The sequence below is a fragment of the Rhyacophila brunnea genome, unplaced genomic scaffold (assembly GCF_057557595.1).
Source record: "Rhyacophila brunnea isolate RB1 unplaced genomic scaffold, BYU_Rbru_1.0 scaffold_11, whole genome shotgun sequence".
In the NCBI taxonomy this organism is placed as follows: domain Eukaryota; kingdom Metazoa; phylum Arthropoda; class Insecta; order Trichoptera; family Rhyacophilidae; genus Rhyacophila; species Rhyacophila brunnea.
In genome coordinates this window covers 27,043,284-27,070,103 of record NW_028232763.1, presented here as the reverse complement: position 1 = coordinate 27,070,103, position 26,820 = coordinate 27,043,284, and the positions used below count along the sequence as shown (strand labels likewise).

The 26,820-nt window shown below is 33.3% G+C and overlaps 1 protein-coding gene across 5 annotated transcripts in view; it reads right to left on the bottom strand.

The window, feature by feature from the left end:
- The window catches only part of MRP (Multidrug-Resistance like Protein 1), a 79,564-nt gene that overhangs the window by 25,393 nt on the left and 27,351 nt on the right, over window positions 1–26,820 (bottom strand). For 4 of the 5 annotated variants that reach the window (XM_085960216.1, XM_085960212.1, XM_085960215.1 and 1 more), the window contains exons 2-14: window positions 24,847–25,146; window positions 20,941–21,207; window positions 14,765–14,958; window positions 13,676–13,861; window positions 12,993–13,247; window positions 11,591–11,831; window positions 9,624–9,761; window positions 6,741–6,887; window positions 4,692–4,776; window positions 2,783–3,151; window positions 2,160–2,501; window positions 1,080–1,208; window positions 56–180 (exon numbers count right to left, since the gene is read on the bottom strand). In XM_085960216.1, the coding sequence (XP_085816342.1) occupies window positions 56–180; window positions 1,080–1,208; window positions 2,160–2,501; window positions 2,783–3,151; window positions 4,692–4,776; window positions 6,741–6,887; window positions 9,624–9,761; window positions 11,591–11,831; window positions 12,993–13,247; window positions 13,676–13,861; window positions 14,765–14,958; window positions 20,941–21,207; window positions 24,847–25,146 (2,778 nt within the window). Of the gene's footprint in view, window positions 1–55; window positions 181–1,079; window positions 1,209–2,159; window positions 2,502–2,782; window positions 3,152–4,691; window positions 4,777–6,740; window positions 6,888–7,874; window positions 8,022–9,623; window positions 9,762–11,590; window positions 11,832–12,992; window positions 13,248–13,675; window positions 13,862–14,764; window positions 14,959–20,940; window positions 21,208–24,846; window positions 25,147–26,820 lie in introns of all 5 variants that reach the window. The other variant, XM_085960213.1, reaches the window with a different exon arrangement.

Below are 26,820 nucleotides of genomic sequence, written 5' to 3'. Positions count from 1 at the left end.
AATTTTACGTACGATGTGGTACATTTATTGTTAATTCGATAAAAAATTTACTCACACTTCCGGTTTCAGTTTTCTCAACCTCGATAAGTTTATTATCTGCCGCTTTATTTTTGGCGGGAGGAGTGAATGTGTCGGGAGTCTTTTCAGGAGTGCGTTTCCTCACACTGCTGCTGCGTTCCGCTGCAAAGTAATACCATTTATATATTAATATTATGAACAGTAAATAATGACATCGTGTAAGTGATAAGGATAAACCTATAAACGGTAAACCTTGTAAAAAAGTGATAATATGACGCCATATCTATCATTATTATATTATTCTAATCAGCATTTAATGGTCAGATAAGATGTTTTGTCATCCTAAAATTAAAATTGCATTATTGTAACGCGTTTGTGTTTGGTGAATTCTCAGTGTTTTTAGTTTGGCAATAGCAAAATTAAATTCATTAAGTTAACACTAAAATCTTGATTATAGCCGCCATTGGTGGCACCCCTCTTTTGATGTTCCGTTATTATAATATTAAAAATAATGATAGTTCAATATTTGGCTGCTAAACTATGTATGTACATACAATTGAATATTGTCATAGTTTGTTTTATCATGGAATTTCTATTATAATATGAATGCTTTGTTTTACTATGTACAAGTCGAACATGTTTCAAATTTGAAATGGTCATTGTAATAATTAATTAAACAAATTGCAAGAAATTAACTGTTTGCGCGAATCGAAAAGTTTATTGAAATGACTAGTGATTATTTTTGAAGATATGCGAAGTTTGTTACGAATCAATCTGCAATGTTTTATAGAAGTCATTTTCAGCTTTACTTTAAAACATTTATGTTCCATCTTCTAGAGAAGATATTCTTCTGTGTTTGGTTGTATATTGGATTTACTGCAGACCATTTGACTTTTGCTACTGTGCATCGAGCCTAGCAGAATGCGGACGAGGACTTCATGATATAAATACACTATCATTACCTTGTTTGTCAAACTGTTCACTTCCTCTTTCAATAGTTAATTTACCTGCCGGTAATATAGATGTTTGGTAAACCAGAGATATTATAGATGGTAACTTACCACTGGGAGACTTGTGGTCCGACATTGTCTCTGATGCACTCTCTGAAAGTGAGCGAGCTCTTTGAAGTTTGTTCATGAACTCCATGCTGCCCAAACTATGTTCTAGCTGTTGCTTAATCTCAATCAGTTCTGAAAATAGAAAAATCAAAATGATAATACCTACATAATATACACAGTTTTTAAGTTAAAGTTTTAGGTGCCATTGATGGTTAAAAAATGGTATTTTTTTTTGAATAAAGCCATATGATGATATGGGTGTCCATAAGGTGGTCGGTATCTGCATAGCGGCAGTGACAGAGGTGTAACTTATATATCGATAGGTACATCAATAAAATTTGTCCTTGAAGAGGCACCAAAATGTTCTTAGAGCAGAATGCAGAAACATTTGTCATAACTAAAATTTCCTTAGCAGAAAACAGTATGCAGAAACATTGTCCTTAGTTAAGATCATTTCTATTGAAAATAATACCATATTTAAAAATTCTCGTTAGGTAAATTAGGTAAATTATATTATAATTGTTAAACGATGACAAAAATATGACAACTGCATTTTATAAATGCAATAACTATAAATACATATAAATATTAAATTATAATACTCTTATGTTTCCATTATAAGTCATTATACGTGATTCCACAGGCACCGCAAGATATTTTTTTAACATGGTAACACTAGCGTTAAGCGTTATTCTTCACCTGGTATTTTGTATTTCTGCGGGTTGGCGTATAAAAGTAAAATAATATTTTACAAGTACATGTCAAAAGAATTAACACTATCAATATCCATATTGAGATACATTGTTAAATGAATTTGAGTGTATGGACTGTGTTATAGACATGCGAATTTATTTTGACAGCAGCTGTCAGTGGTAAATGGTAATACAGAAGGGGGCGTGTTCATAACAAAAGTAGTCTATGGTTAAGGATTCCTTAACTCTATACTCAGGATTGTCTATAGTTAAGTCATGCTTTTCGGCGACTTATCCTTAGGAACGAAATCTTAGATTGTGCATTCCGCTCTTAATTCTTAAAAAAGATTCATTTATTGAGTAGAAGAATTTTTAGAAGGTCCATCATTACCTGGTTTTTCTTCTGTAATTTCATCAATATGCTGCATCAAGAAATCGGCAAAAGCTCCTTTCTTTGCAAGCAGCTGCTTGTATGTTCCAAATTCTGATACCTCGCCGTTTTTCAAAACGATGATGTGATCCACTTTCGGTAAATACGTAATGCCGTGGGTGACGAGGATACGTGTCTTGGATTTCAACAATCCAGTGGGGCCGATGACATTTTCGAAAATGTGCTTGCCAACGTGAGAATCGACAGCGCTCAGGGGGTCATCCAAGAAATAAATATCACTGTTAAAGTATACCGCACGTGCCAGAGAGACTCTTTGCTTTTGACCGCCGGAAAGATTTATACCTGGAAGAGATAAAGAAAAAATTGTGATATTCTGTGCAGGGCATTTATGGAAGCAATATTGTAATCCGTCGTCCATAATGGAATTGAGTTAAAACCAATGTAACAATCGTAACTGTTACCAAAAGCAATTCTTGCCGTAGGCTGTTCGACAAAAATAATAATTCCAGACGATCTTCATTCAATGCGATGATGATTGGTGATTGTTTTCTTTAAATGATAAGAAATTTGAAATTGTTCTTCCCTTTTCGGAGACATTATCGAGTTAACAAAATAAATCTTACCTTTCTCTCCGATTTCAGTCTGATCCCCACCCGGCAACATATCCAAATCAGGTCTCAGAGCACAGCTGTCAACAATAGTATCGTAGGACTTTTGATCCAACGGTTTTCCGAAGAGGATATTGTCCTGGAGGGTGCAGTTCTGTATCCAGGCCTGCTGCGATACATACGAGATGGTGCCGTGCGTGTTCACTCGCCCTGACAACTTGTCCATCTCGCCGAGGAAGGCCGACAACAGGGAACTCTTTCCAGAGCCTACGCTGCCCACCACGGCCACCAGGGAACCCGAAGGGATGCTGATGTTGATGTTGGATAATGTCGGTTCGTCAGCGCCCCATGAAAATCTGCCGTTCTCAATTAAAAGAGGGTCAGCTGAAAAAGTGATAACAATTTGTTATTAATGCTAATGCATAAAAATCTATCATCTGTTTAATAGGTACTCCAGATAATTTTTTTTAATCAGTGTCACATTATACGCTCTCTAGACATTCCGATTTCATTGGCTGTTGGGTCAATTTAGTTGATGTTGGGATATCTGTAAGTGTGTTGGGTGATTTTGAACTGTCGTTCTATTAAATTCGTACCGTAAAACCCCCTAACTTCGCCAAGTGTCCCTAACTTCACTAAACACTAGAAACTTATGTTTTTACTATTGCACCACTTCAAGCCACTAAGGCGATTTTAAAGATAATATTCGTCCTGTCAATACACAATTTTCAAACCGCCATTATTTTCACCGTGTTTGTGTTAGTAACGTTTTTTCGAGTCCGGTTTGAAGACATTTTTTCGGAATACCTCTGAACTTTTGCTGATTTCTACGAATCTTGTAGAGGTAGATTTTTCATAATTGTACTATAATATAGTGATAATAGTCTGATTGCCAAATGTAACTTGCAATTTCCAATATTTATATTAAAACATCAATTATTTGAGTATGCAATGTTTTGTGAACTACTTGTTCCTAAACATCCCCTGGGTTGTCAAAAAAAAATGCTTTTCTTGAAATAAATGTGTTGTTTTTTATTTTTATGGTTTTTAGACCATAATGCTTTAGGTTTTGGCAGCCCTAACGTAAACTGGTAGGTTGTATGAAACAGTCATTGAAGTGATTCCTATCTTCACCTAAGTAGATATTTCTTTAAAATATGTCAAATTGCCTCTGGCATAGGACCTACATTTGCTTGAGGACATTTTTTAATGGATTTCGTGAGTATCCATAGACAATATTTTTATACTGGACCTAGTAAAACACACTGGGCGAAGTTAGGGAATAGAGCCGTAACTTCGTCCATATAAAAAATAGTGATTTATTGTATTATTTATTATGAAAAGGGTGTTACTTCAATATAAATAAAAATAAACACAATCATTGTGCATTACATAACGTCTATAAGACTTCAAATTGGTGAATATTTTGGTGGCAAAATGACTTTCTGTTAAAAAACTGGGCAAAGTTAGGGGGTTTGACGGTAGCATTGTTGTGAGGTCTATCATACAACAAATAACAGATACATTTTGTTCATTCTATTAGCCATTTTTTTATTCCTTACATTACTTAATAGTTAATAACTCTGCCGCTAGTGTGAGCCCAAATTTTTGATAAAAATAAGTGTTCTGTTCAGGAAATTCAAATTAATTGTCAAAAATTGAAACGTCTGACGGTGACATCCAAATTGATTGAGATAACCATAGACTGAAATATACTATATTATGTTATTCAACCAAATTGGAATAGTTCGATAGTGTTTTACTGACATTTTGAATGTGAGATTTTAGTGATGTCATTTAAGCAAATCATCCTAATAAGGGCTTCACAGTTAGTGACAGTTCTTTCCGTAAAACGTTCTAATATTATTTTCAACATCAGCCTAATGAAGTGAAGGTAAAAATAGGTAACATGCAATATGCCTACTTTCTGACGGGTCATGAGACGTGCTGTTGGGATCCAGTTCCTCGGCGTTCATAAATTTATTTATCCTTTTGACGGAAACGCCGGTCTGAAATATTAATCAAGCAAATTAAATTTCAATAATACGACATAGCATTAGACTAAAAGAGTAAAAACTTAAAAGTGTTCTACATTAGATAAAATAAATAAACTATTATTATGCAACTAAAACAATACCTTCATTGAAGTATGTTCATTTAAATGAGTGGATATTTTCAAGGCGGAAAATATAATGATGTTTTATTACTCACCTCAACCCTATAATGCAAAGTTTTGTAATTAACTATAACTATGAAAAACGTCAAATCATAGAACTGATATAATTACTAAAGTTGTTATCAACATGATTTAATCAATATAGAAGTTTACAAAATTAAAATATATTTGAATCAAAGTTATTTTTACTAAATTTGATGGCAAAAATACAATACGAGGGGTGTTCAAAAAATATTTGACGATTGCTTTTCCATGGAAACAAATGAAGTACGGTGGCAATCTCCTCTGTTGAAGAGACAGATAATACTTTCATGTGAATGCTTGAATTTTTTTTTCGTGTGAGCGAGTGTAATCAGTGGCTGGCAGATTTTCTTTTCACACAATATGACAAAACGACTTGGGCAGCGGTATTATATTAAATTTGCATCGCGCTTGGCTGTACCTAAGCGGAAACTATTCATAAGATTTATCAGGCTATTGGCAACGATGCCGTAAGCATCACACAAATTATGGTGGTAAAACTGGTTCAAAGATGGCCGTACGCCGTCAACGAGTCGAAATGATGTGGTCATTGACCATGTGCGAACCTTGCGTGACCATTAAAAAACTTGCAGACAAGGTGGGAAGAAGGCCCTCCTGATACAGTATGTAAGGTGCTGGCCTTTCACCTGAGGGCCCCCAATTTGATTCTCGGTGAGGTAACAATATATTTATGTGATTTTCTCAAAGTCTCTACTGTCATTGGGCCTCATAGTCTTTTGTAGTATTAAAAAGAATACCACATGTTCGGCCAAAGATTAGATTCCGAAGCCGCTAACGATGTAACAGAAGCAACTCTGTCCGCAAATCTCGCAAGACAGTGCGGACGGCTCGTAACGTGGTTGCCTGTGATTTTTTACTGTTTGCTGAAAACACACTAAAACGGACTCAATTTGAATCACAAAAAGACATTATATAACAGCTGTAATTCATTCCGAAATAGTGTGCAATCCCAAGGAGATTTTTTAAGGGGATACAGGTTTAGACTCGTAAGTGAGTACGTAATTGTATTTTCTCAGCCGAAGGTCGGATACTTTTTGAACAGATCTCATAGATGTATTTTTGATAACATGTACTTACAATTTTTTTTAAATATTTTGTTAGGTTAGTACAGTAAAACCTCGTTAGTAAGAACACTGATAATTCGAGATTCGCCGTAATTCGAAATTTTCCCGAAAAAAAAGTCCCTTGAACATAATTTTCATACACAACCATACCTTTAATTCTAATTTCGTAATTGATTGAATAATGATTTCAGAGTCCCTGGCATATAAAAATATTCAATAAATCGTAATAAAGTACACTATTTCATGGGCCAGTCATTTAAAGACTTTCCTTAAAACACCAAAAATTAGTTATTTTATGATGGTAATAAAAATAATCCTGACATTTTATGACCCAATTCGGTAGGCACATCTATGATCTGAAATGAAATTAATAATGAAAATCATTTTTTTTTTCTTCAAAATATTAATATTTTTCCCCCATACATTTCGTAATTCGTAATTCGAATTTTTTTTCGATTTTCGGTCCCATGGAATTTGTATTAACGAGGTTTTACTGTAATTCTATAATGCTGTAAAGTTGAAGATACATAGGTTTAAAACAAGTTGAATAACAATAGGAATAAAAATAAGTTATATTCAGCAAAAGTCAAAGATTATTTATAGCTGACAAGAGGTATTATTGCAGCGACTACTGATGGGCAATGAAGAGGTGTCAAATAAAAAGAAAGCTGTCAGTATTTGTGAGACTTACTTGTACGACATTAGATATCATCATAGGCAGCATAGAGAGAGGAAACCGGAGGATGTTGAACAATGAAAGAGAGACGAAAGCCGTCTTGGAGTCCAGAACATTTTTGGGGTCGGATAACACAAATGTTGCAAATGTTACCAGCGACACCTGAGTACCATAGATAAATAAATTTTGCTCAGTTAGAAAAGTCAAGGAATGAAATGAATGACAGCCACCCTCACCGTACAACTGAGTAATGAAAACGATGTTTGCAATGAATTATTGAACCCAGTGAAACAATAAAAATTACTGACACTAATAGTTAAAACTAGTTCATCACTAAAATCTGTGAAAACAATCTGAGTTTGGAAAAATGATAACGTTTGACAATTGAAAATTAAATTTTAATTGATTTATACTTTATAGTACTGTTCATTTGAGTAATTTTTTGCAGCTCAATCAAGTAGAATTTAATCCAATTTTTTAATTCGCATTAATGAATGTTCTGCACTTATTCCATACGAATCAGTTTTAGTGACCTTTTGGCATCTTAAATTTCTATAAAGGATTTTTGTCAGTTGTATATTAATTAGAATTCTAATTCCATCAAATCCCCTGCGTCGGTAGTATTACAACTATACAATTCAAATAATCATATAACTGAAAAGCCAATTTATAAAATTAAAATAGAATAAATTTCATAGTAAGTAGGTACTTTATCCACATAATTTACTAAAGATCACATGGAGTACTTGAAAATATCTCTATCAGTGTGACAGAGTTAAAAAAGTGTTACTTTCCAATAAGTCATATAGAATGGACAGAATTAAAATCCTGTCCGATACATCTATTGTGGGCACTGAGATTAAATTCTACTTTTATAAATTATACTTCAACATGAATTTAGCTATTGTTTCATTAAGTTCAGAAGCTATTTAAAGGTCAGACAACAATATGGCCGACGTAATGTAAAAAGAATATAAAAGAGAGAGTGCGAGTCGTTCTCTGTAATTGAGTTTCCGGCATGTATTGAGAGTTCAAATATGATACACGATGAACCTAGTGATTAGTAGAGAGCCGTGTTAGTTCGGCCGAAAGAAGACACCGCGCGATTGCCATCGGAAGGTCACATTAAAATCACTTGTAATAAAATACCTCTGCGCAGAAAACGATCAAAATTGGCAGCAAATTGAGGGGCATGTACATAATGTTGAAGAGAGTGAGCGCGACGAAAGCTTTCTGCGGAGTCAGCACGTTCTTCTCATCGGCAAATACGTACGTGATAAATGTCAAAATGGTCACCTTTTAACAGATTTCATAAGTGAAAAGATTATCTTTACAGATATTTTCATAGAAGACACTACAGATGAAATTACAAATATCAACAGTAAATCTAAACATTCTGAAGTAGATATTAATGTTCAATGTATCGGAAAATAAAAAGGTAGATTAGTGACCTCCAGTAAATACCAGTTATCAATATGGAACAGTGCTAAAAAAACAACATATCTGACAACTATTATCTATATCTAATATCTGATCATTTCATTATCAAATTTCCTATCATTCTTCCGTGTTTTTTATATCCACCATGATTCATCTGTATTTGATGAGTAGAAAAATTCAGCTTTTAACAAATTTATTTTACTGTGTCTAAGTTATGAATACAGTATACTCCCAAATATCGTGGCTGAGGAGCATAGACAAACAAAAAAATCCTACATATTAAAATTTTTATTTCATTATAAAATACTACATAATTATGAGGTTTCGAACTGGAACTGAAACGAAAACCAGAAAAACCGTTATTTTTGTCAGAACGAAAACCGGAACCAAATATCGGTTTGGAACATGTTCAAACACGCGTGTTAACATGATCTTACTCCCCACTTCAGTTGTTGTAGTATTTAAAAAAAATTATGACTATGGCCGTGCAGTGCAGCATAACCATTTGTTCCAGAACGTGGCACCGGGCTATCATACAAGTACTATAAAATGTTCTAAATTATAGTGGAAAATATTTTTTTAATACAAATAAAAACATTTAAAAGTTAATCACTCGGAGCTGAACTGAAAACCCAAAAAAAACGTTATTTTTTTCGGAACGAAACTGGAGCCAACCGATATATTATATATTTTTACTTGAAAACCGAAATGAAAAAAAAATAATGGTTCGAAGCCCTGCTTTTTACCATCATTTTCCATAATCAGTCGTTAGTTTTAAAATATATTTTTGGAGGCTATAGATCGGTATGTCCTATTGTGTGAAATAATACATTGAATATGTACACCACATTCATCTTTATGGTACATTTTTATTAGTAAAGGAAGGTTTCCTTCAACAATGTGACATATTTTTAATTTTTTAATCATCTGAACAGATAACTTTTGTTTGTGTTTGAGAATCGTATATGATTTTCGAATATATGTACGAAACCTTGATAATTGAATGCATGGATAATCCAGGTGTTAGATCTTGTCTGGCAATGATTGTAAAAAGGTTTCTTATGTAAATGTAAAGAGGCACTTGTAAATAATGTAACGAGTACCGATAAAAAAAACCCTAGATAACACATTATAAATATAAAATGATGTATCGGCACTAGATAAAATTACTTTATTAGTATATTCTATGGAAATTAGGGTGGGCAACTAATACTATTTCTTACTAAGTAAACAGAAAATGACAAATTGCTGATAGTGATGATGAAAAATCAATTACATATTATGTATTTACTATTTTATATTGGTTTCAATACAATATTCCTTATCTTTGTGAAACTTTCACACATTAACCACCCCATTTTATATTATCCCAATAGTTATCAGTTTATCACACATTTAGGTTCAATCAATATCCAAAATAATGGCCATGTATTTTCTAACACAGAATGAACAACTTACCAAAAACGGAGCACAGGACCAAATGAAGGAAGTCGCGGCATTCAAATATGCGGACTGTTTAAGAACATGGATTTCTTTGTCGCGAATCTTCAATATTTGCTCTTCGAAGCTTGGCTCCCATGCATATAACTTGAGAACCTGAAGAGAAACGAATAAATTATCTATCTGAGGCTCTTTATTTGAATATTCTCCTAGATCACAGCATGCAGTGACATAAATGAAAATAAACTATATTCTTTCTTTTTTTTTTCTCTTTGGCCATATCCGCCGCTTAATTGGAGCATATGGACACCACGCGGCGCCTATCGCCGTTAAATTCAATGATCACACTTTGGGCATCAATGGCAGAGGTATACAGGACTGCCATGCCATTTATTGTGGTTCCCCAACTGAACTAAACATGGAAAAAAAATCACTGGAAACACCAAGTGAAACATGGTAAAATGCTTTCATTCATAAATTATGTCTGAAATATTCAAAATTCAATAAAATTATGTATTGAATTTAAAAATCAAATTTATCTGAACAAATTCGAATATTGCATGACATCTTTGAAATGAATTCCAGACGCATGTGTGCATTCGTTTGATTTATAGACGTTATGTGTGCAGCGCCCAAGACCGAGGTTACATAACGTGACTGTATACGTTTGGTGATTGTGTTGTTTAAGCCAGTTCAAATAATATCTCCGCAAAGAAGTTTGAGAGAAAAGGAACATTCTCAAAAATGTGAAAGAACACGTTGACATAATAAGCTCTAAATAAATTTAAAAAAAAACATCCATTTTCCATTTGTTTACATTTTTTTATCAATCTCTTCAAAAACTTTAAATCCGAGTCTCACTAATATACATACATATCGTCTCTGTTCTGGCAGAACACACTAACTGGAGAATACTAGTTTTGAGTAATTTGACTTTGAAGTTGTTAAAATGTTTGAAATGGTCTATCATGTAAGTTTATTAAGTAATTGTAAAAAGGATGACTTTAACATAAAGACTATTTATTTATTAAGAAGGTTTCCAGACGGTAAAGTTTGAAATAAGGAACATTTTGGTATAACAAACTCAATATGTCATTTTTTCGAATTAGTGTCTTCTGCCAGAACAGTGACGATATTATATCTTATATAAATTATCCATGACACATGGCCAGCAAACAATTAGAAAATTGATAAATTGGCCAGACCGATACCAACAGAACATCGTTTCATGAAGAAAGCAGTGTGAAAATCTTAACCCTCAGTTGATTCACCCAACTGCGTGCGGTTACTTACATAAACGTGAAACCAATATGCATGAGGCAAAATAAAAAGATCACTACGTACTACATTAGTCAGAACTTTACCATCTTAGTAGACATTTGAATGAAAGAGACAATTAAATAGAATAGATTGGCAACAAATAAATAAATTTAGTAGCAAAATTACTTGACACTGTAAATAATACATTATCTGTGCTTATTTATTACGCAGGTCAGTTGTCTTGCATCAGGTCGTTTTGCAGAGTAGTCCAATTTCAGATAATATAAGAAATAATTTAATGACTCCTTTTGCCGTATGTACGTCATGCATTATAAAAATAAGATCTTATATATAAACACAACATATCGTCGTTTCCGTTGCAAAATTGTATATCTGCAAAATATGAGTTTTTTACATTTTTGTATAATTAAAACCGCAAAAATCGCCTTAACACACATGCAAAATAACACAATTTACAAAAATTGCATTTTCGTTGAAATTATGAAAATCTTTTTGAATTGATTCAAGTGCCATACATTTTTTAAACTGTTTTATGCTCCCCTGAAAACTTGAGATTTTGCAGATATACAATTTTGCAATGGAAACGACGATATAAAGCATTTTTAAATCGGACAGTTTAATCCCTAAATAAACTGAAAACCAAGTAGTATTTTTAACCCAGGCTAATTGGATTGACAATGTGAAAAAAAAACAGTTTTCATCACCTTAATTCCACTGAGGACTTCATTCATGAGTTTCACTCTTTCGTCCTTATTCTTCATCTGACGGATCTGCAGGATCTTTACTCGGTTGGCAATAAAACCGTTGATGGGGATGAGTATTATCATGACGGCCAGGCCAGCCAACACCGAAGGGCCGAGAATATTCCACAGGAAGTAGAGGGCCAGAGCAATTTGTAGAGGGGCAGACCAAATCATGTTGAGGTAGGCAGTCAGGTCCATGAATCTGTGCAATACGGATTTTGAGTAAATTGTTATAATTCAAATGGAGACAGGATAAAAATGTTAAAGAAAACATTCCCTGCTAGACGGATCCTAATACATGTATGTAAGTGAAGGTGAAACAAAAGAACTCATGGTCTACTATTTAAATTAAATACTATTTTCACATGTTGGATTCATTTAAACATGCAGTAAAACCTCGTCAGTAAGAACACTGATAATTCGAAATTCGCCGTAATTCGAAATTTTCCCAAAAAAAACCTCCCTTGAACATTATTTTCATATAAAACCATACCTTTAATTCAAATTTCGTAATTTGAAATGATTTCTAGAGTCCTGGCATATACAAATATTCAATAAATCGTAATAAAGTACAATATTTCATGAGCCAATCATTGAAAATTGTGACAAGACTTTTCTTAAAACATCAAAAATTACTTATTTTATGATGTTAATAAAAATAATCCTGACATTTTATGACCCAATTCGGTAGGCACATCTATGAGAGGATTTTTTTTTTTTTTTCAAAATTTTAATATTTTTCTCCCATACATTTCGTAATTCGAATTTTTTTTCGATTTTGGGTCCCATGGAATTCGTATTAACGAGGTTTTACTCTACTTCACTGCTCATCTTCAATTTATTATCAAAAACATCAAGCTATTTTGAACACTTCTGAGAAATATATAACCAGAAAAAATCTTTTTGAAAAAAATACAACACACAGCAGGATTCAAACCTGTGCCCCCCGGGATTCGCACCCACGTATCGATCACTAAGCAATATTAGTGTTTTCAATTTTAGATTTACCGAAACAGTTAATTCTATAAATTTTTATTATCATTGTTATGTCAAATTTAAAAGGTGATTTTACTTGTGCGATGATCGCACTAGTTTCTACATTTTGTTAATTTTACAATGCATTTTGGCTGAAATATTGCAATGCGACAACACTACCGCGAATATTGCATAAGAAAAATAATACCAATATAAAGCGCCGAATCCATGAAGCCATTTTAAATGGCAGAATATGATATGTGGTGAAGAGTGAAAAACAAAAACAGGCTACGCTCGAATGGCGTCATAATATGGAATCGAATCATAATTATTCATGTATTTGGCTGACATTTGATATAGGGTATTATTTAAAACTTGTTTCAGTTACCTTTGTGCGTCCACAGACATAAGATTAACGATTTCTCCGACTGTAGACTCCTTACGTGCGGTGTTGGATAATCGCAGGGCTTTTCTGTAGATAGCGCTTATCAAAGCCGTCCTAATGCGCAGACCAACAATGAACATTCGGTGGAAATATTGGGCGAGAACAAGCGTCTGAATGACGGCTGTCACAAACAGGAGGATCACATACATGTAACCCTTCCACAGGTGTTCACTGCCTTCCACAAATGTTATCAACCAGCTATACAAAAAGAAAGAGAACACAGCTTTAGTTTATATTTTGTGTCAATCCGATTTGGTTTTTGAATAATTCCTATATAAAATGTGTAAAATTAATTATTTTTTATGGATTGTTCATTTAATTCTTGGCAATAGTTATGATTTATGAAATATGATTTGCCTCTGGTTGCGGTGGTAATTGGTGCTCTTTCGACTAAATTCTTCATTACAGTTCGGCATATTTCTTGGGTAATTTGGATGATTTCTTTGCAAATGATAATTTCAATTGTTGAAATGATTGTGAAAAAACAATCTGGTGCGGTAGGTATATAAAGACACGCATTGTAGTAATACTCATTTCATATAGTTTTTTTTTTAACCATATACTATTCAGAAAGGTTAGTTAAGTATGAAGGTTGTTGAATAATAAATGAAATGTAATTAGTTTACCTCAAAATCTGCGGAGAGAGGAATGTCATAACGTCTTGTGTGAATTTCAAAAAGGCTCCTAACAAAAATGTCGGTCCAAAAGCTTTGCAGAGGGCCGGTAATATTGACGCTTGATTCTTGGGCTTGGCGTTTCCAAAGTCAACACTGCCCGATGCTATTCTGAAGGATGCGTTCGCTGATTGTTTCCTGTAATTTTTAAAACATTTTTATTGTAATATTATGTACCTTATATTACAACATTCTACAACAAGTCTTGTCTTTTGAGTTTTTCACTATGAATAAACTGGCATGCCTGCAATACGAACACTCAAGTCAGTCAACAGATGTGTCAGTCTTTGGCGATGGATGTTATCACTAAAAGGTGCTTCGTGTCTTTCAGATGCTGTCTGAGAGTGACACTTCAACGTCATAACTGAACCTAACAACAAACTGGTCTACTCAAAGTATGATTGAGAGATTTTTACGGGTTATGCTAACATTATTGAATATCTGCATCCATATGATACACACATCCATGATAAGTTATTTCAAGAATCTATTCACCTTGTAATTCATGTCAATACAACAGAAAAATTTGCAAACATCTAAAATACTATTTGTGTAAAGTTTGTTCTTGTCATAATTTTTTTAAATTTCGAAATTTAAGTTTTTTCTGTATCCTCAAAGAATATTTTTGATTTACGAGGTTTAAAAGATAAGAACAATGATAGTATTAAATTTAAACCATATTCTGTGTTACAAATTGTCATTCAAAAGTATAACAGATAGGGTAAGACAATAATAAGCTAGTCGGTGGAATATTAAAAAAAACCAGCATTTCAAAATATAGGACATAATTATTATGAACATTCTTTTCACAGGAACAAAGATTTAATAAGAATTTATTGTTTCGCCACTACGATTAAAAGTGAATACAGGTAACATACCTATAAAGGTCCAAAAAGTCAGCTGGCTGATTTTCAAGCAAATCTGTTGTAATATTCTGGCATTTTTATGAAGGATTTTAAGCTGTTTGCAATGTCAAAAAATGCTAGATTTAATGCTGTATAATATGCCAACACAAAAATTACTAAATCAAAGAAAACTTACGTTGCACTCTTTTTCAACGACTGATTCCAGTATTTATCGAAGAGCGGTACGACTTCTATGGAACGATCTTCGGCGTTCATTGTCCATAAATCATCGACGATCAGCGGCCGTCTGAACCCTGTCCATGATAGCGTGTCGAACCAGGCATATAAGATGCGAGACAAGAAACTGCTGTGGTATTCAGGACAAGGATTCTGGAAAATGAGCACATTACAAAACTTATAAATGCGATCTCTTGCAACTGTTACATGGATTTCATTATTGATTTCTCCGAGGACAGACAGGTGTGTAATTGTATGGCTTATTTATAGAATAATCAACATTATTTGACGTTGTGATGATTGGCGTTACATTTATGTGATTTTGCATAAAACTACGGTAGGGACATATTATGAGAGAATAAAAGTAATGGCCGAGTGATTACGTGTCAGGTTGTGGATCCCGGGTCTGGCAAATTCACATGTTATTTTTAATGTATGTTTGGACCGAAAGTATGGACCTAATTAGGTTGGCAAGTGGCTAACATCTATTTCTCGTAAAAACAAAACGAATCTGTTAATACAACCTTCACTCTGTGGAGGCACGGCCCATATGACAATATCTTAACTTTTAATATCGAACATGGTACATGAAAAAAAAGTAAATCCTCAACTCATTGGTCAAGAAAAAATTAATGGGAAACGTAGCAGACGATCACACGGCATTTCATACCTTAATACCTTCTTGATTAGTATGTGCCCAAACGGTGCAAAGGCACTTTATTCAAAATGCTTCCAAAGTAACATGGATCAATATTGTTACATATGAATTTTTATGCGCAGTACAGCAATTTCGCCGTTTGTAGTGGGCCATGGTCAGCCTCGACCTACCAACCTTTCGGTTGAAAGCCATGTGCACTATCGAGGCAGTGGTGAATGTGATTTTTTTAAGAACACACAACCACTTGACATGGTGGATTGCTTTGATTTCGAGTCAGCCTGCCAACCATGTAAATCGCTCGACTCTCGTGGAAATTTCATTAATAACAAAACAGAAATTACTGATTGACACTTAAATTTAGTACATCATGCATTCAAAACGTTAAAGACAAACCATAATAGATATTACCTACATAATATGCTATTTTGTGTTTTACGTACATAAATATGTATCAAAGTCTATGTTAACGATGAGTAACTCTGTAAGTATGCTTGTCATACTCTCACTTTTCTGTTAGAAACCTTGTCCCATTATTGTGTAAAAAAGAAGATAACATATTATAAAATATTTATATATTAAACTAAGTTTTTGCAGCCAGTACCATAGTCATGCTACTAATAGTTGGTTAAGACAACATCTAATTATGGGTCGAAAAACCCTGAGATTACACTTAGGATAATGGTACCCTTGTAATAAACGCTTGGTTTTAATCTGTCACAATGCCGATTGAATATAATCGCAAATGTATTTAAAAAAACATACATCATGCATTGAATAAATACCCTTTTGACATCAAATGCTATCTTTAGACTGTGACACAATAATCATTTGGACAGGTAATAATAATATCATGTAGTGGACTACATACCATAATATTTTTATTATTATAATCTTTGGAAGCTTTAAAACAGAGATGTAGAACCCGCTATGTGATTTATAGTGGTCGACTGATGAAATGAAAAAAAATCCTAATATATCCTGAAAATTTATTAATCAAGATTAGGTTTTCTGTGGAACATGATAAAATGCTTTCATCAATTAGTAATAAATTTAAGAGTTTATTGTGATACAATTTATTATCATTTGCCGTAATGTTTCACTGAGATGCAGAGAATGTCGATGTTATGTTAAATTGAAATATAGTCGAGAACCATGCATTTATCCTAATATAATGACAGCTACGAAAATATTAATTAGTGAAGCAACAGTGTATTCCGCAATCGGAATTATTACCATTTTTTATATTCTGATTCCCTGATGGTTATTAAAATATTTTTTAATTGACTTACTACAATGGTACACTTGATATAATGCAGTTTGCAAACTGCATTATATCCATTGAATAGGTAGTTAAAATAAGCTTTAAATAATTTAATGGTTGCGTTATCTGAGGTTAATTAACGGATCCATGACGGATACAGTGTACCTGCAGTGCCTTCTAATTTGTATATTTTTTATTGATATTACAATGAAATTCGTATATTAACATGGCGTATATTGTTCACATAATAATGCTGACAGTGTGATTAAAACAATTACATAAATTTAATATTGCTAGTCTTTCGTGTATGTATATATAATTGGTACGTACTACTAATAATTTTCCTTTATCGGACACAACGTTAAAAACTATTTATTTAATTTGCAGTTTATCCGTCGCGCACGCATACGCAAGATGGGCTAATTACCTGGAAAACGATTAATTAGTATTTCTTTATAAGTGAAATTCTATGTTGTATAATAATATAGAATGAATGAATTGGACTTAATAATAAAAATGTTGTGTAACGCTGTATTAAAATAATCATTATTATATAGTGGTATTTGGAGTAAATCCTCTTTACGCATGTGTGCATATATTATACCTAAGTCAATTCATATGCGTGTATATAGCCAGAGAGATAAAACAGAATGTGACATAATTCACGAGAGCTCCTATGTTTACTGTTTACGATGATAACAAAACATATAGGTAGTATTTTTGTGGTAATAGATTTCTCATTCAAAGTGTGTGTACTATTTAGGATTAAAACATTTATATAATAACAGAAATCTGATAACGTTTTAGAGATAAATTAAATGTCTATAAACTTGGCACCTTTGTACATACATTTATAAAATTATGTAATTTCTTTTACTGTGTTAACTGTCTATTCATGGTGGAACTGCATTGTATTATTTATTAATTAAATAAAACACAATTTTTTTAGTACTTATTCCACTTTTATTATTTAATAAATCTGGACCAGTTTCGTCCCTCTGAGGCGAAACCGGTCCAGATTTGTTAAAAATAAAAGTGGAATAAGCACTAAAAAAATTGCGTTTTATTAAATTAATCAATAATATGTATTATATAATAGTATAATATAATTGGCTTATCTTCAAAACCCACATGTATATACATCAAAATTTATCATAAATTCTACTGATATCAGTAAAGACCTTATTGAAATAAAAATTTTTATATATATAAACATAAAAAATACTATATTAGGTATACAAAACAAAACATTAGGTTATCAACAATTTTATTGTTATGTATGTAAAGATTTTAATTTTGATTTTAATTCTGTAAAAAAATCCCCATTTCCCAAACTAAGGTACAAATTTACAAATTAAATAATATTTAAGATAAGCAATAGATGATGTACAATGGAATCTCTATCTGTTGTTCTGTCACCAAAAACCCCTTTTTGCAACCATTATTTTTATCAGCTCTACAATCCGACGTGGATCTTGGCCAAATCAAAAATAGGTTTCTTAAGAGATTTTTTTGTTACATGGAATGGATTTAGCCACTCTATTGGGTGCATGCTCTGGGTTCAACCACACATTGGAAAAGTGTGAATTTGCCAGGCCCGGAAACATATGTTTGTGATTAATTTCGATATCCGTACTTTAAAAATTTCACTTCTTAAAAACAAAAAAAATCCAATTCTAAAGGGAAAATTTTTAATTGGTTGCCTTATATGATTCTATTGTATTCAGACACATAACACCACTTAATCTCACACTCCTGCAATTAAAGAAGCTTACTTCAACAGCATTATGTCTGTTAAACATTTATGTGATCGTATCACTTCTACTATAGGGCCATATAACCTGTAGTAGCGTTAAAGAAAAAGAAAAATATAAATATTTTTTTTATTTCTGTATTTAAAAAAAGACATTAACGAACCCTTCTATAAAAAGCTGATCGGATTTGAAGCATCATTAAGGGGGGACATGCTCAGCGTACGTTAAAATGGAGCTTTTGTTCTATTTTCTTTATGGCTACGGCCGTATGTTGTAGCTTAACCACTGGGCAATGCCAAAAGAAATGGCGTATTTAAAAAAAACACTACCTTATTATTAGGTCAATAATTATTATAAAGCAATCATTATTCGTATGATGTTTATCACACTTGAATGGTCAAAGACATAGCTTATAATCAGTACCTATCTTTAGAATTATCTTCAAATGTGTTAATCTTGCCCATTTTTTGAATAATAAAATGCCTAATTCTTGTCAAATTTGGGATGACAGAGATTATCAATATAATTTTTTATCGTAAATATTTCACAATAATAATGTCGATATAAATTATACTGATGGTTTTATAAATGCGTTTAAAAATTAACAAATGTAAAAAATCTTAACACCACTGCACATTTATGTACTGAAATATGACTATATTCTAAAGCATTAGAGCGAGAGGTTGAAAAGAATACTATTTTATCTAATAAAAATACTTAATGCAGTCATCAAATGTTTAAAATAAATATAAAGGATAACAAGGCTTCAAAATTATATAAATAGATTATCTACAACGTTTAAGGTATGTCCAGGATCATGCTTTAAAAATAGAAAAAAAGCTCCATTTTGACCGACGCTGAGCACGTCCGCCCTTAAGAAAAGTGCATTAAGTTCCAATGAATTATAATGTTGAAAAGTAAAAAATTTTCCCACCCACACTGTTTGCTTTTTGAGACTGCAAATTTTAATGATTTTCATTTTTATTTAACTCTGTTTTGTGTTCCAATGAATTTTTGTTGGACTAATTTAACTATAATACCTACTTACCTACCTATTATAGCCACATAATTATTACTCTTAAGGTTCAAATAGACTATATGACGATCAGGCACATATATGCTAAGAGCATTTTAGTGTCTATGATCAAATCTATGCCATTCCGACATATTATACATACATATTGTATGACAGCTATGACATCCTATTTACACTCTGTGACACAGGACGCCAACATAAGAAACGGGTTTTTCGACATATATATGACCGATCGTCATAGAGTGTATTTGAAGCATTACAGCCATACACATTTATTGTATTTTGTCTATGGACACCAGTCCTACCAACTGAATAAAATTACCTGTCATTACTATTCTCAAAGACTGATCATTATATTATCTGGGATCAACCAATAATGGAAAAGCCGGATGTGAAGCAAAAATAAGAAGGTGTACACCGATTGTGAAAAATGCCATGACATGTCCTACCACTATATCGGGAAATTTGGCCTTGAAAAATGCCTTTGAGATGTGGTGTGGACGCCAAATGCTTCGTATTTCTTGGATAGAGCACAAGACAAACCAATCAATCATCGAGACTACAGAGAAAGGAACGGTTCTCGACAGTATGTCTGAGACGCATTTTGCAGTTTTTTGGACATATTGTTCGGCACGGACCGGATAACCTGGAGAGACTGGTGTTTTGGGTAGCCTCCAAGGAAGGCGAAGCAGAGGAAGAGCGTCGGCATGCTGGAACGACCAAGTGAAAGAGCTTTCTGGGGGCAGCCTTCACTCTGCCCTGAGTGAACCATAGAATTGAGAGGGGTGGTCGCTCAAAAGATGACAGCATTTCAAGGTGGTCACGATCGTCAGCCACGAGGGAATGACTGAGAAGAAGAAAGACTAATCGAATTTGTCGATGTGATTTTGCTGTCATTCACAAAACAGATGTAACTTAATGTGCTGCCACACATAGCATCGGTGGGACATTTTTGATAGAAAAAAAATCTACTTGTGGAGTGTGACGAATTTGACTGGACATGGGGCGGAGGTAGAATAACAAAATGTCACATTGGCATATTATGTACAGAAGTTGTTTTTTCATTAATTTCGGCTAGCCTTGTGACGTTACTATTCCGGCATGACCTCACCTGTACGTATGGAAGAGGGTTGCAACATTGCACAAGGTTTTAATTTATGACAGTATCCCACTCAAGACGATTTTCAATGTGCAACCAGGCTTACTGTTCGTCCGCATATTCCTCACAATTTTGTATATGATTTTATTAGTTTAACGGATATGATTATAATGTGAATAATTTTAGGAATAGATTTTTATAATAGCATTTAAATATAACACCTGCAAGATTGTTTTACTGAAGTAGAATTGATTTTTAGAATATCTAATATAGAATCATAGAAAACTAAAATTATTAATGTGTTGTAAAAATGGAAAACAAACTCACCTTTTGTTTGGGATATGCCGTCTCGCTGGGGCTCATATCAGCAAAGCAATTTAAAGCTAACAGTATTAACACTAATGGGTAGAAGATCATGTAGCTGACAAACGGGTACATGGCAACTTCGGGATCTGTTCTGTTCGCCTCTCTCATTATTTCAGATCTAAGTTGCGGGATACTGCATATGGCCAGTAAAAACCAGAAGAGGAACAGGAGGCCGGATGTTTGAAGCCCATACTTTCTATTGTAATAAAGAAACGTTCCACACAAACACTGCAAAATAAAAAAAAACATGTTGGTAATTATTTTTTATTCAGTAGATACTAAATATACAAGATTTGTGAATAGGATTTTTTAATTGAACATACATAACTTATAACTGTTTCACTACCTTATAGAAAAATGTTAACTAAGTATTCAGCTCAGTAGGTTAATGGATAAAGCAGTCCCCTGCCAAGTGAAAGTAATAGTTTCAAATATTATGAGGACCAATGTTTTTTCAAGAATTCTTCTAATAGGTATATTTCTGACTTTGTTACAAGTTTTCTATTTTCAAATGAATTCGCTGGAACAGTGCATTTTCATGCTTATATAAATTTCACTCCTACTACTTGAAATATTGTCAATTTCCCACTCATATTCCTACCAGACTTAAGAGCATATCTTTATATTTATGATTCAAACTTGTATCATAAAAAAAGGTTTTATTCAAGACTGATTTAATGATTCATTTAAACATTGTTTACACTTTCAAGATCAAGCAGTGGTCTACATGTTCCCTAAAGTGCCACTGTATGACATATCAAAATGTGAGTCGGAACAGCAATGATTTATACAGTTTGAGAATAGCATATTTTCATGAGAATTGGTTGTTAGCCATCCGCTCAAACTCCTGAGGTAGTGTGATGAACATCCCAGACTTAAATGTTTTTATTTGAAATATACTTCATTATATATAACTACACTTGTTAAATGGTTACGTTATTTTGATTTAAGGCCAAAAGAATACTTTACGACATTGGAAAAAATATTGGTAAAAATATATATACAGCAGAACTTCGGTACAACGGACTAATACCGGTGAGAGGTGTCCTGTTTATTCGTATTCGGATGATATATCCAAACACACCCGTTGTGGAGTAACGTTAATGTTCGATGTCGACGCGCTTTATAGGTTCAGTCTATGAGCAGGATGACAATATGACATGATGATCATGCGCAGAACATTGTTTATAAGCGGTGGCACTTGGATTTAAACATGTATAATATTAACAAGATGTCTTTAACAATTTTTACATTTGACTGAATACTTTGTTCGTTATATCAAGGTTCTACTCTACTTAAAAAATTAATAAGAAATTTGGACAATTAACAATGAATCGTAGATAGCATAGGTTTGCACTGGATGCAGAGCAATAATAGTCATGAGCACCTGCATCACAAAACTACTCCGCCGACGATTAAACTCAAAGGATTTGTCAAAAGTACTTTCTCATTTCAAACAGGGAATGAACATCGTAGGTCAAATTGATCCCAATAAATAACTGAGAGTTGAAGACATGACATTCCACAAGTAGTAAAATAATTGAAATAAACTGACATAATAAATTAGAGTAAAATATTCAATGTTTAAACAAAGCAAATTGTAAGATAATAAAATGTAGTGGCGATTAAATCATTTGAAAATAGTTTTTTGAATTAATAATTATAATTTCAATAATTATAATTATCCCAAGGTAAGGTTAATGCGCTTATAATGGAAAAATTATAATGTTATGTCATCTGCGAAATGTTTTTACTTATCACATTTGCCGAACACGTTGATTTAACAACAACCTTGCTGTTATCACATTTACCGGTTCATATGATGGAGACCTGTTCAATCAAATGAATTAGAAAATGTCATCTGTACGACGAGATATCGTTTAACCTTGTAACTGCTTGCACAGTTTTGCTAAATCACAAAGTATTGAGTTTTTAATATAACTGATAACATGGACTTCCTTTGATTATTTACGACTTTTTAGGAGCATTCCACTGACTGATTGCATTAATTTTATTTTAATTATAACTTAATAAACATTGTTGCAATTAAAACAAAACGTTTTATATTTCAATTCAAATCACATCTTCAACTGTGGATATACATAATTATTATCATTTATTTTTATTTAATAATTATAGCACCTGTACACGTGCATGGATTTACTTGCAGCAATAGTGTATTTTAAACTATCGTGATAATAACTGTTTATATGTAAAAGTGCTGACTGTCTTGCTAATCTCATTCTTCAAGAGTAAGCGAGACGCGATGTTGTTATTTTATAGTACTATTTGACAGATAGTGAAAATCGGTTAACCTCAAATTGAGTGGGCGGCGGTGTAGTTCATTTTTTACCGGCAGATTCACCACTATTGTTCTACTGCGCAGGCACAAATATCGAATTAGCCAACTGTTGCGTGAAAATTCAGAAGCCTCCTAACTTTTTTGACTCATGTATGCAATCTTGCAACTTGCATGATAATACATGTTTACACGTATATTTCCTTGTTATGGCCGCGATAATACGTACTGTCAGTAGTAAATTCATGCACGTGTAAACAGGGTATAATAACGGATAGGCGATAAGGGCTACCAAGGTTCCTACCATCACCCGTCATGTATGTACAGCCGTGGATATGCATGGCCGCCTTCCACGACTCTATAAACGTGTCTGAAAGAACTGATTTTAAGTGCCCATTCCATCCCGAGATGGAGCCGCACGGGACTGATACTGCAACCATGCACCGTAGTGCTAAAAGGAAGTTAAGAAAGAAAAAAAGGCTGACAGAGTGGAGTGGAGAGCGCCTGTCACTGAATCTATTGTTTCGTAGAAATTACTTCAGCTGATAATAATTATACATATTATATTTTATGATATTTTAGAGTTTTTAAACATTTTAATATTATTTAAATATATTTAATAACCTTCTTTAGATTACATTTTTAAGTTATATGTTATTTTGGATTTTTTTTTATATAAGTAGACTTCAATCCTGATATCCTGGAATTTTGCGGAAAAAAATGAATGTGTATTCCAGCATTGTAAAGTCTAATACTAGAGGTGAGTTAGAAATACTGTCACCAGTTTGTGTACTCAAGTCTTGGTATGCAACTACCCATACTAAGTACGTGTGGCCCAATAAACTTATTCCAAGAAACTTGTTGAAGAAACTATTGACATTAAATGCGCGGGAGCGAGATAGCATAATACACGTATGTCGAGCCGTGACACACTCAACTGTCATTTGAGTCATTGCTTTCGCTTTCTCCCCAGTTGTAAAGTTGGTATAGTGAAGGACAGAAATGGTGATAAGTTCATTTTATAGTAGTAATATGGAGCTAGTTTTAGTTCCAGTTGAGTATGAGACTGGTAAGTATTTACGCGTCTATCTGGTTCCGTCACGTCGAGTTTCTCGATATTTTAATGTTATAATTGGAACTTATACACTGAATTCAAATTTATGCGTGATTGTGTAAATGAATAATAATTATACAAACAATTTTTGTAAAAATGGCTTCTAAAAAGCACTGACACAGCTTTGCACGCCAAACGCTCTATATAATATCCCAAATACTAGTAAATATTTCAGAACAAGTTCAAATACTAAGTATTTTTTTTATACTGGTAGTAAGTATACTTTAGTCTTCAAAATCGACCAGTTTTTCCACCTCTAGTATATACGTAATTTCCTTTATTTTTATATAAATGTATGACCATGACCCATGTGAGTACAGAATTCTCCCAGTAACACATTTTGATGACATGTAAACATTACAGGTAGAAGAACTAGGTCACACTTGAGGGAGTTAATTGGGTGAAAGGAGAAGAAGTAACTTATTAAATATTCAAAATAAAAATCAATACTTACAAAACTTAATATTTTGATGACAGGTGTGTAATATTCCACGTCCGACACAATTTCCGTGGACGATTTGTGAACGGCGACACCCAGGTCGACCACAGTCAACACCACAAGTAAAAATGTTCCAATTAATTTGCTAATGCTAAGAAAGTTCCACGGTATATTTCTGTCTTTGCTATGGAGGATGTAGGATATCTCCATCAATGAGAACAACCACAAGAAGGCACACGGTGTCCAAACTAGCACTGACTTCTCGAAGCACGGGGTGAAATACGGGTCCTCCGTGTACCATGTTAGATTTAGGTCCTGAAATAAAAAGAAAAAAGTAATTATTGGGATGCTATGATTTAGGCTTACATTTTTTCCTCTAGATAAGAATAAACATACGACTATTAATAATTGGCACAACACAACCAAATAAACTAGCTTCTATAAAAATAAAGATGTATGTAAATGAATTGTTATCAATTTTATTCATATTATAATTATTGATATGAGGGTTAAAAGGAGCCAAGTGCATGGGTAATCAACTTCAAACAAATACCTATGAAATAGTATAATATTCTTCATAATTGTTTATAACACTCTAAATGACTGAAAAGTATGAGAATATATATGAAAGAAGTATGAATGGTCTGAAACAGACATTAACCATTACATTTTCATTGTCTGGCGATGACTAACATAACAATAATAAAAATGCACACAACTCATGTGATAATAATATATCTATAAAATGTAATTATCTTGGATTAATGTAGTAAGGTGGCATTTTAGGTCTTAAATTATCGATCTTTTCTGTGTGGATCAGAAAATACGTAAATATTAATAACAGCTGGACAAATGACAAGCTAGACGGGACATTGGGACCCATCGTCAAACTGGGACAATCTTCGTCAAATCAGAATGTGTGGTATGCCTTCAAAGAAAAAAAATGCCGTTTATCAATTTTTATTAGTTCAACATTATCTGTAGGTATTCTAAGTTCAATGAAAACAAAATCTAAGTATGACTGACAAAGTGTGTACATATTAATGTTGGATTCCCACAGCCTACCTCTACTCTTCACTATTGCAAGTAATGAACCTGCATCCATTAGTTTTCGGTCAATGTACCATAATACGAGGGTGGGTCAATAATTCCTTAGAAAAAAGCATTAAAACAGTTTTTATTTTTGTATTTTTTTTTTATTTCTCAACATAATCTCCTTGGAGCTCAATACACTTGGTTAGACGTTTCTCAATTTTTTTTAAACCGTCAGAAAAATAAGTTTTCGGAAGGTCCTCAAAATAAGCATTTGTCCGATCGATGACTTCTTCATTTGAAAAAAAACGTTGTCCACTTAGCCATTTTTTTAAGTTTGGGAAAAGGAAAAAGTCACTGGGGGCTAAATCTGGCGAATACGGTGGGTGGTCGACCAATTCGAACTTCAATTCTTCAATTTTAGCCATTGATCGTAAACATGTGTGAACACGGGCATTGTCCTGATGAAAGAGGATTTTTTTCCTGTTTAAATGAGGCCGTTTTTCTTCAATTTAGTTTTTTAGCTGGTCCAATAAAGATGCATAATAATCCCCTGTTATTGTTTTTCCTTTTTCCAAATAGTCAACGAAAATAATTCCACGTGCATCCCAAAATACAGTAGCCATAACCTTACCAGCTGATTTTACGGTTTTCGCCTTCTTTGGACATGGTTCGCCTTTCGCAATCCACTGCTTTGACTGTTCTTTCGTCTCGGGAGTATAGTGGTATATCCATGTTTCATCTACAGTCACAAAGCGACGAAAAAACTCATCCGGATTGCGTTGCATGAGCGACAACAGGGCTTTAGAGGCCACCACCCTATTGCGTTTATTGTCGACTGTGAGCAAACGCGGCACCCATCTTGCAGAAACTTTTTTCATGCCCAATTTGTCATGTAAAATAGAAATGACGCTACCTTTTGAGATCCCTGTAACCTCAATTATCTCACTCAACTTT